The sequence below is a fragment of the Orbicella franksi genome, unplaced genomic scaffold, assembly GCF_964199315.1.
Source record: "Orbicella franksi unplaced genomic scaffold, jaOrbFran1.1 SCAFFOLD_189, whole genome shotgun sequence".
Taxonomy (NCBI): Eukaryota; Metazoa; Cnidaria; class Anthozoa; order Scleractinia; family Merulinidae; genus Orbicella; species Orbicella franksi.
Genome location: NW_027670871.1, coordinates 1 through 11,749, shown reverse-complemented (window position 1 = coordinate 11,749; position 11,749 = coordinate 1). Strand labels below are relative to the sequence as shown.

General features: G+C 38.8%; 1 protein-coding gene and 1 long non-coding RNA gene across 2 annotated transcripts; one reads left to right on the top strand and one right to left on the bottom strand.

Annotated features, from left to right (window-relative positions):
* The first annotated feature begins 3,886 nt into the window (after positions 1-3,886).
* On the top strand, positions 3,887-6,238 carry LOC145475733 (uncharacterized). The gene is made up of 2 exons (XR_014046536.1): positions 3,887-4,416; positions 6,129-6,238. It is a non-coding gene; the product is annotated as an uncharacterized LOC145475733 (long non-coding RNA).
* Positions 6,239-7,751: 1,513 nt separating this feature from the next.
* On the bottom strand, positions 7,752-10,496 carry LOC145475732 (uncharacterized). The gene is made up of 2 exons (XM_081455285.1): positions 9,024-10,496; positions 7,752-8,622 (listed from the first exon to the last, which is right to left on the bottom strand). The coding sequence occupies exons 1-2, from the start codon at positions 9,215-9,217 to the stop codon at positions 8,142-8,144; spliced, it is 675 nt and encodes a 224-aa protein (XP_081311411.1). The 5' UTR covers positions 9,218-10,496; the 3' UTR covers positions 7,752-8,141.
* Positions 10,497-11,749: the final 1,253 nt, after the last annotated feature.

Sequence of the window (11,749 nt, the reverse complement as noted above, 5' to 3'; positions counted from 1 at the left end):
TGCAAGTCTTAGCAAAACTGATAGATTTTAGAATCAGATATGAAATAAATGTTAGGATTCTCTCACCCCCACGCATGCAGTTAGCCGTCTGCAAGCACTTGACTCCAGCGACTCCAGAACCCGTACAGCAAAGAACAATTCCTGGTCATTTCACCGGACGCTGGTTTATCTCGTCGTCAAGGATCGAATGCTACTTCAACTAGCCAATCTAAGTGTCACGTGGTTTTCTGCGAAAAAAAAAACCAAAAAAACAAAGAAAGAACCAACCGAAACATACTAAGGAAATGAAAACAGCACTCACTCAACCCCTCCCTTCCCCCCTCCCCCCCCCCCCTGCCAAAACCTAGAGTCAGACTGGAGAAGACATGTATGTAAGTTGTCCGGTTCGTGCGTGCTGGAATACACCCCAGCTGCCCGTAACCAGTAGTCAACTTATTCCCATGAGATGAACACAACACTCGGTAAGTATGTTACCTACACAGATACTACATAATTTAGTTGGTAAAGCAGCTTGATACGGGTTAACTGGCAAGCCATTAAGTGCCGATATGAAGTGTCACTCTTTAATCTCTGACGTGATTAAATAATATACACTTAAATATGAAATATCAAATGATACTGGCTGAAATAGAGAGAACTATTCAAATATTCAAAACATTGAAAATATTGCGAGTCCAAAGATTTGTTGCAAGTCTTAGCAAAACTGATAGATTTTAGAATCAGATATGAAATAAATGTTAGGATTCTCTCACCCCCACGCATGCAGTTAGCCGTCTGCAAGCACTTGACTCCAGCGACTCCAGAACCCGTACAGCAAAGAACAATTCCTGGTCATTTCACCGGACGCTGGTTTATCTCGTCAAGGATCGAATGCTACTTCAACTAGCCAATCTAAGTGTCACGTGGTTTTCTGCGAAAAAAAAAAACCAAAAAAACAAAGAAAGAACCAACCGAAACATACTAAGGAAATGAAAACAGCACTCACTCAACCCCTCCCTTCCCCCCTCCCCCCCCCCTGCCAAAACCTAGAGTCAGACTGGAGAAGACATGTATGTAAGTTGTCCGGTTCGTGCGTGCTGGAATACACCCCAGCTGCCCGTAACCAGTAGTCAACTTATTCCCATGAGATGAACACAACACTCGGTAAGTATGTTACCTACACAGATACTACATAATTTAGTTGTAAAGCAGCTTGATACGGGTTAACTGGCAAGCCATTAAGTGCCGATATGAAGTGTCACTCTTTAATCTCTGACGTGATAAATAATATACACTTAAATATGAAATATCAAATGATACTGGCTGAAATAGAGAGAACTATTCAAATATTCAAAACATTGAAAATATTGCGAGTCCAAAGATTTGTTGCAAGTCTTAGCAAAACTGATAGATTTTAGAATCAGATATGAAATAAATGTTAGGATTCTCTCACCCCCACGCATGCAGTTAGCCGTCTGCAAGCACTTGACTCCAGCGACTCCAGAACCCGTACAGCAAAGAACAATTCCTGGTCATTTCACCGGACGCTGGTTTATCTCGTCAAGGATCGAATGCTACTTCAACTAGCCAATCTAAGTGTCACGTGGTTTTCTGCGAAAAAAAAAACCAAAAAAACAAAGAAAGAACCAACCGAAACATACTAAGGAAATGAAAACAGCACTCACTCAACCCCTCCCTTCCCCCCTCCCCCCCCCCCTGCCAAACCTAGAGTCAGACTGGAGAAGACATGTATGTAAGTTGTCCGGTTCGTGCGTGCTGGAATACACCCCAGCTGCCCGTAACCAGTAGTCAACTTATTCCCATGAGATGAACACAACACTCGGTAAGTATGTTACCTACACAGATACTACATAATTTAGTTGGTAAAGCAGCTTGATACGGGTTTAACTGGCAAGCCATTAAGTGCCGATATGAAGTGTCACTCTTTAATCTCTGACGTGATTAAATAATATACACTTAAATATGAAATATCAAATGATACTGGCTGAAATAGAGAGAACTATTCAAATATTCAAAACATTGAAATATTGCGAGTCCAAAGATTTGTTGCAAGTCTTAGCAAAACTGATAGATTTTAGAATCAGATATGAAATAAATGTTAGGATTCTCTCACCCCCCACGCATGCAGTTAGCCGTCTGCAAGCACTTGACTCCAGCGACTCCAGAACCCGTACAGCAAAGAACAATTCCTGGTCATTTCACCGGACGCTGGTTTATCTCGTCAAGGATCGAATGCTACTTCAACTAGCCAATCTAAGTGTCACGTGGTTTTCTGCGAAAAAAAAAACCAAAAAAACAAAGAAAGAACCAACCGAAACATACTAAGGAAATGAAAACAGCACTCACTCAACCCCTCCCTTCCCCCCTCCCCCCCCCCCCCTGCCAAAACCTAGAGTCAGACTGGAGAAGACATGTATGTAAGTTGTCCGGTTCGTGCGTGCTGGAATACACCCCAGCTGCCCGTAACCAGTAGTCAACTTATTCCCATGAGATGAACACAACACTCGGTAAGTATGTTACCTACACAGATACTACATAATTTAGTTGGTAAAGCAGCTTGATACGGGTTAACTGGCAAGCCATTAAGTGCCGATATGAAGTGTCACTCTTTAATCTCTGACGTGATTAAATAATATACACTTAAATATGAAATATCAAATGATACTGGCTGAAATAGAGAGAACTATTCAAATATTCAAAACATTGAAAATATTGCGAGTCCAAAGATTTGTTGCAAGTCTTAGCAAAACTGATAGATTTTAGAATCAGATATGAAATAAATGTTAGGATTCTCTCACCCCCACGCATGCAGTTAGCCGTCTGCAAGCACTTGACTCCAGCGACTCCAGAACCCGTACAGCAAAGAACAATTCCTGGTCATTTCACCGGACGCTGGTTTATCTCGTCAAGGATCGAATGCTACTTCAACTAGCCAATCTAAGTGTCACGTGGTTTTCTGCGAAAAAAAAAACCAAAAAAACAAAGAAAGAACCAACCGAAACATACTAAGGAAATGAAAACAGCACTCACTCAACCCCTCCCTTCCCCCCTCCCCCCCCCCCTGCCAAAACCTAGAGTCAGACTGGAGAAGACATGTATGTAAGTTGTCCGGTTCGTGCGTGCTGGAATACACCCCAGCTGCCCGTAAACCAGTAGTCAACTTATTCCCATGAGATGAACACAACACTCGGTAAGTATGTTACCTACACAGATACTACATAATTTAGTTGGTAAAGCAGCTTGATACGGGTTAACTGGCAAGCCATTAAGTGCCGATATGAAGTGTCACTCTTTAATCTCTGACGTGATTAAATAATATACACTTAAATATGAAATATCAAATGATACTGGCTGAAATAGAGAGAACTATTCAAATATTCAAAACATTGAAAATATTGCGAGTCCAAAGATTTGTTGCAAGTCTTAGCAAAACTGATAGATTTTAGAATCAGATATGAAATAAATGTTAGGATTCTCTCACCCCCACGCATGCAGTTAGCCGTCTGCAAGCACTTGACTCCAGCGACTCCAGAACCCGTACAGCAAAGAACAATTCCTGGTCATTTCACCGGACGCTGGTTTATCTCGTCAAGGATCGAATGCTACTTCAACTAGCCAATCTAAGTGTCACGTGGTTTTCTGCGAAAAAAAAAACCAAAAAAACAAAGAAAGAACCACCAACCGAAACATACTAAGGAAATGAAAACAGCACTCACTCAACCCCTCCCTTCCCCCCTCCCCCCCCCCCTGCCAAAACCTAGAGTCAGACTGGAGAAGACATGTATGTAAGTTGTCCGGTTCGTGCGTGCTGGAATACACCCCAGCTGCCCGTAACCAGTAGTCAACTTATTCCCATGAGATGAACACAACACTCGGTAAGTATGTTACCTACACAGATACTACATAATTTAGTTGGTAAAGCAGCTTGATACGGGTTAACTGGCAAGCCATTAAGTGCCGATATGAAGTGTCACTCTTTAATCTCTGACGTGATTAAATAATATACACTTAAATATGAAATATCAAATGATACTGGCTGAAATAGAGAGAACTATTCAAATATTCAAAACATTGAAAATATTGCGAGTCCAAAGATTTGTTGCAAGTCTTAGCAAAACTGATAGATTTTAGAATCAGATATGAAATAAATGTTAGGATTCTCTCACCCCCACGCATGCAGTTAGCCGTCTGCAAGCACTTGACTCCAGCGACTCCAGAACCCGTACAGCAAAGAACAATTCCTGGTCATTTCTGGCGTTTGATTCCATATTGATTTCCTGGGATTATTGTCATGTCAGAGGAAGGAGTGGAAACTAGGTTCCAGGCGTGACGGAGTGTTCTCTTTGTATTGTGAGCCATTTTGAGAGCGAAGTGGTAAATTTGAAATTCTAAACAAACTTGTTTCTCGTGAGGATGGTAAGTAATGTCGTGTTGTGTTTTTAGTTTGCTTAATTACATGAAAAGTGCTGGAGCTTGTGCATGCTTCTTGTTTCGGCGGAGAGATAGCCAGCGCGAATTTTTCGATAGACCGTATGGAAGCAAATGTCATCATGATATCATCGTAATATTCAATCAAGTAAAAATCTCCTCTTTGCCCATCGATCTAGTGTAAAGTCATGACATTATTATTAGAATGAATAATCCAGAATGTCTTCTTTTGCCTGTGATAAAGTGATAAATCATGCTACAATACAATGCTGTCCCTTACTGACAACAAATAAAAGCTGACCACAAGCAAACAGCAGCGAAACCAACCGATTTTGATATTATTATATTCAGTGTCTGTTTTGTTATTTTCGGGACGATTTCATAGCGAATAATTTGATGTAATAGTCCCACGTGGTAATGATATTTTGATATGTGAGAGGCACATTGTGATTCAAATAATTTCTCGACATTATTATTTTACTATCACCAAAATATCAATTAAATATCAAAATGTCAGTTACCAAACTAATGATATTCTATCAGGATCTATGGATCCAGAGCATTTCCTGTATCAGCTCCAGAACTTTGGGAACAAGCTACCCAGTGATATACGTTCATGCCATAATTCAAGTCTATTTAAACCTATACACCAGACGTATCTTTATAAAAAATGTTATTTTAGCTTGTAGAAAGAGTTTTTAAAGGGCTATTTTTATGTCTTTTGTTATTATTATTATTGTTATTATTACTATTATTATTATTATAATTATTATTATTATTATTATTAATAATGGTAATAGGACTGGGTGGAGTCCAATTTGGTCTGTAATCACACAAGTGATTAACAAAATCGGACGACCGCGAAGAGGGTGTCCGATTTGTTATTCACGAGTGTGATTACAGACTGAATTGGACAACACGATGTCCCGTTACCAATTAATCATAACAATTACAATTTCCCACAAAAGCAAAAATTCATTTGAAAAAAGAGCATTTAATAGTCATTTTAAATATCATAATTAAAAATATGGAGAATAGCTTGCAAAGTGGCTGTTAAGTTTCTTTCAAAACAGTCACCAGAGACTAAACCTCCACAATTTTACAAAGTCAGTCTCTTGAATTGGTTACCATAGTAATTGCAATCAATGTTGTGGTTGGTGGATTTAGTGGAGAGGACTTAACATGATTGGCTCATGTAACTCTCCGATTACAGGTGTCCGATTACAGCCAACTGTCCGATTACACTGTCCGATTACAGCTTTGCAGATTAATTAGAGCAAAATACAGCAGTTTATGCACCAATCACATTTGAGGAAATTGTAATTGTTATGATCATTATTTCTTTTTGCTGGTCAATTACGTCCAAATTCTTGGTGGTTTGAAATTTTCCATTTCAGGAATTTTTGAGATAGGAACATTTTGTAGGGTTGTTCCTAATGTTCTGTTGTAACAGAACGTGTTCTTGGATATCATTTGATGCTTTCTGGAAATTTCTATGGCTTGAAAATTTGGCAAGGGATTTTTGGGGGGTCAAAATTTTGGTTCATGGGATTTTGGGGGTTTTGTTTGAGGCCCTAGGATTTTGGGTGGTTCATCATTTGATCGTCCCTGTCAATTGAAATCCAGAGTACCCCCAGCTCGGGGAGTATGAGGCTTCATTGAATGAAATTTAATTCCATTTCATTTCCTTCCACTTGCAGTAGCTGTCTTTGGCAGAGAGGACCCATGCCTTCTACTGGGACTCAAATGCACCAATGAATGAATGTGTGCCTAGACCCAAATCCGGAGAATAAAAAAAGTTTTTTGATTAGTTTTCCTGTTCTTCACATTGGTTTGTCTTTTGTTGATTTCTTTCCCCTTATCTCTAATACATATTGACTATTAGTTACATTATCATTAAAGTATATAAGTACATGAATAAAGACAGATTGTTATCATCATCATCCTTGCTTAGATTCAAAATAACCAATAAAGAAGTCTAGCCACCCAATGTGTTCATCTGTCTTTCTTCATTCACTTATATTACAATAATAATAATAATAATAACTTTTTATGGTCTGCCAGGAGAGAGACACTTTTTCAGGAAGGAACCAAGCCACTAATATTTGTTAGCCTTCATTAGACACTCGTGAATCTATCTATCTATTGCGTAGATGTTTGGCTTTGGAAAACACAACAGCCTATTTTCCATTTAGATAAATAACAACAAAAGGCAACTGAAACAATCAATTTAAATTTCCTGTCAATAATCTTTAATGTGTAAACAACATTATTCAACTGCTAGTGTCTGTGCAGAACACAAAAAGCACTCTTCATTCAGAATTAACCTTCCGAAAACAACAACTAGAAAGCTAATTATTGAAATTATCATTTCTCGTAATATTAAGTTGAAGATTATTGTCTTGCTCAGTAACTCCTGTTACCATAGTTATAGGGCACAGGTATTAAGTTCCTATCTCCTGCCTTTCTCCTAATAATTGCAACTCTGGTGATATTAATTTCATGTCATTTGTTTGACAGTACCAATATTATGTCTAATAAAGCCAGAAATCCATTAAGTCTCCCATTAAGTTTTGAGGCCTGCATGAGCTCTCTCATGTTTCTTGGCTGGACAATAATTTTTATAGAGTAAAATTGTTTATCAATCAGCAAGTATCTGAGTATTTATTGGCCTTTTTTGTTGAGAATTAAGTCATTTGATTGCAGCACTGCTCTGTGCGTCGGAAAGTTTTGAAACTGTGAATACAAAAGCAAGTTTTAAAAAGAGTAAATGACAGCAAAGACCTTATGGGCTCAACCACTGTTTACTTAATATCTTTCACAGGCTTCCTAATCACTGAAAAGAGTGCACGAGTGGATAAACAATCGATCTTGAAACAAAAATTTGTGAGCCGAGGAGGTCTCATTAGCCCAGTTCAAAACTGGAAATTTCATGTGTGCCCTATATAGAGGGCTGGTCTGGCAGTTTTAATGGGTAATGTGGCATCTCTCGTAGCGTATAATATGATTGGGTTGCTACCCTAGCCAAAACAAAAGACCAAACAATTGAAGCAATGACTTAGACTTCAAAACAATAGAAGCTGCTTACAATACCAAAGAAAAGCAAGTTATGAGAGCTGCTACACTACCAGTATTAATACTTGCCATTTGCATCAAAGGGAGGAATGGACATCAGCCTCACTTCCATTGACGGGCCAAAAATCTACAGAATTTGTAGATATGCATAGAATTTTGAATTTCACTTCATGCAAAAATCGCCCTTGTTCCAATTAAGAATAATAATATCATTGTCATTTGCATTTGTACATGTGGAGTCAATTTAACTGGCTCAATAAAGCAATACTGGCTCAAATGATTGAGGTGATGTCATTCCAAGTCACTAAAGCTACATATTAAATCAACCTCTCATTCACTTGCATTTGGGAAACTGGGACAACGAATTCATGGAACGACTGAGAAATTATCGGTACCCTGTCTCGGTAATGACGATAACATTTATCTTCAACTAAATTATTCTTATTCTGTTAGGCCCTCTTGTTTGAAAACATGCAACTTTCAGTCAAGCTCTCATGCGGGTCACAAGATTTTGAGGAAAAAAATTGGGATGTGAACTTTTGCGAATTGATTCTGGTCTTTGGGAAGTGAAACTGCTTTTGGGAAATCAGATGGTTTTTCACTGCTCGGAGCTTGACTGTAAGACTGCACGGAGAGAGTTAGTCTTTGACTGCCTTGTGGATGGTACGAGTGGAAGTCATGAGTTTGTAGACGCCGGCTCGCTTTTTGGTGGCTTGCAATTGTACAGGAACAAGGCTGTCGATGCCTTCTTTCCACTCTTCACCTGAGAGTTCAAGCTTATACAAGTTGGTGCCTATGTGTTTGTAATACAACAGCGTTGCCTCTCTTTCTCTTATGGACTGGACCTGGCCAATAAAAACCTTTGGATTCTGATAGGTGCTCTCCTCTGTGACAACAGCCACGAAATCGCCCCTGTTTACATCCACACAACCCTCTTCTGGTTGCTCAGCAGTCGCATCTTCCTCTTCGTCGAGACGGCCCTCTGCGTAATCTCTGGCCAAGTCAACTGCCAGCCGTTTCTTCTGATTTGCTGTGCGCCGATCATACGTAGTTTGTGCTTGTTTACGTGAATGCCTGAGCGCAGATGCCAAGGAAACCTTGAGAGAGTCGGTACAGTCCCTGTTAAAATCATAGAACAATGTCTGAGTTATGATTGACCAAAGACTTAAAAATGCCAGCCAGTGAGCGAAAAGAAAAAATGTACATTTCATAATAGGCCACTTTCAAAAATACCACAATACTTCTTGTTAAAAATATATATTTTATAATAGGCCACTTTCAAAAATACCATAATACTATTTGTTTGCCCTCTAAAATTTTGCATAAGAACTGTTTCCAGTTTCACCTGGGACTGAGAATGGTCCCAAGAGAAAATAGAAATAATTATTTGAATCCTTTGATTTTAAGCTAAGAATGTTTCATGCGAGTCAAAGAAAGATTGACCTCTTGACTCAACTTCACTATTTTTAAGATTAAATGTGCACTCTGAATTACTAAGAATAACTATGACGTCCACTCACGATTTGTCGTATGCCCATGTGATGAACGAAGATCGAAGGATGTTTATAGAGGCCAGCTTTCCCGTAAGGCCATATAGCACACTCTTCAAGTGAGCGGAGAAGGAGGCAGCAGTGAAGTGACCACCATTCTTGTTCTGGAGACAAAAAGGGGCAGTGCATTTGCATTGGTTTTGTCTTGTTTTGTTTTTTTCCATTTTTATGACCTCTTCTTATAGAGATCCTTGCCAATACCACTTGTGTGTATATAATGTGTATATATATAGGTTATTAGAGTGGAGAAAGGAGTGAATACTCAAAAAAACAAGCAGAGTGAATCTGTTGAACAAGACACCCCAGAAAGGTTTTCTTTTTCCCCTGAAATCACCCTACAAGTGTCCAGGATAACAAAAAATAACCCCAACGGGGTTGATTTTGCATCACACAAGGGTTAATATTGCAAATCGTGCCACCCCAGAGAGATGTGGCTTTCGGTCTAAAACACCCCACTAGGGTTCGTAATAATAACCGTGAACCTTGACAGGAATGTAGTTTTCAAAACAAAATACCTCACCAAGCCTACAAATAATTTTTGTTTATAGGCAGGTCATTTGTCACGACAAAGACAAGTTTTGACCTGACAAAAAGCCAGTCTGGTCGGACAAAAAAAATTGTTTGTCATTATAAATTAAAAAGAGACATTTGAGACATTTTGGTATTTCAGTGTAGACTCTTCGCCAAAACATTGGTTGCAAATTCAAATAGCTTAAAAGTCAACTGAGTGTAAAATTGCTACTAGCACCAGCAAGGGACCTTTACATTATGTCTGGTATTAATTTACCTGTTGAAAATTGACAAATTTACAAACGCTTATACCCCTAGTCACACAAGCGTTTCCAATGTAACAAGTTTCCCACAATGTCTAGGGACTGAACAGGAAAAGGGATGAAACAACCTCCCACACGGACACCTTGTCAGTATAAAACCTCACAATAACATTCAGAGACTTGAAAATTGGCCGAAACGAATTCTTCGACTTTTTCTGAAAGCAAGTTTCCTCTGAAAGCTTTCGGGGTCAATTGAATAAAAAATTGGCGTAATTATTTAAAATGTGGAATTGGAGGCGGTCGTGACTATAAAGCGTGACCAATTTGTACATTCACGCTTTTCACAAAAACATGTCTGTGGTACGGAAACTATATTTCAACCACACTGCCAGACGTAAAAAAAACTATAAAAGGTTAAAAATTAAACTGAGTTTTGATCATACGGACTAGAAAAACATTTGGCTACATTTTAGAGGTTTTAAAGTTTTTGAAAGCGATTGCATTCAGATAAACGAAACGTGAGTATTTGGGCTGTGTATTCAATTTCCATAATATCTTTAATCAGGTCAATGTATTACAACTGAAAATTAATTCCACAACACTTGGTGGCAACAAACAACGAGTAATTACATAAGACCTCAGTTCTAAGTAGTTTTTCAGACGAACATAATTCAGACTAAATGGGGGCTTCACGATCTTTCACAACGCCACCGCAAAATGCGTAAATTAACACGCAGGAATAGTGGTACTGTTGTGATATGTTTACAATTCGACATAACATTTGAGACGGCGCACTGCGCGTGATAAAATTCTCAGAATTAGAATAAAACAAAACCGATAACAATGCTTTTTCCGTAGCATTGTGTGGCAGTATAACAAAATAAGTTGTCCCATATTCAGCCACAAACTTCCAGTTAAAATATTTTCATTTTAGCGGAAATGCCCGGTCAGAGTGTCCAACCAGGCTAAGCTTTTACCTGTCAAAACCTCAAATTTACCAGACGATTGTCCAATGACCGACTGTTATTTGCAGGCTTGCCTCACTGAAATGTTGTTTGACTTGAAATCACCCCAAAAAGGTGTGAAATTAGGTGCAGAAAACCCACCCTGGATATGAAAATTTCCTAACTAGGGGTAAGATTTGAAATTTACACACCCTGCAAGGATGAATCTGCCAAAAAAAACACCCCACCGTAGAAATTGTCACTGAATTTTACATACTGAAAGAGCTTTTGGGGGTGAAAGCTGACTGTGACCAACCCTTGAAGGATGAAATTTCTAAGAAAACCACTCTTGGTATCGAAATGGGGGTGAAACGAGAAGATTAAACAGCTTTATGCCTCAACGTTAGGGTTAGGGGTTAGGGAGGATCCTTGGCTGGGATCAATTTCCTCACCCCAAAAGTCCAGAGGTTGAAATCTAACTTACACAAGATGTGAGGATATCATTTGGTAACTTGGTCAAAACAGGTTAAACCTTACCAGCAGTAGGTAGCTTTGGCTTGACTCTGTAACCAAATGCGGCCGATAATCCTTTATGTACGACAACAAAAGTCGACAGAGCTCGTCTTCGGGCTGAAAAAGATCAGTGGCATTGACCTCAATGTCTGGTCAATCATCAAACTAAATGATAAGTCAATACTTTTGGGTGCAGAACAGCCTTTGTACAAATTTCTAACAATTAAAGATTGGAATAAATGGCCAAACTAACCAGCTTGAAAATGGAATCAACATCAACAGATATAAACAAATGTTTATGGATGGAGTTTTACATCCATGTCAATCAGTAGAAATTTTAGGTAAATCATCTCAGATCACCATTAGTGGTGCAGGATCACAAAACTGGCTACCCTTTTATGATGAGATCAATGTATTGTAAATAAATTATGCTTATGCCACAAATGCTTAAATGGGCAATGCCCAG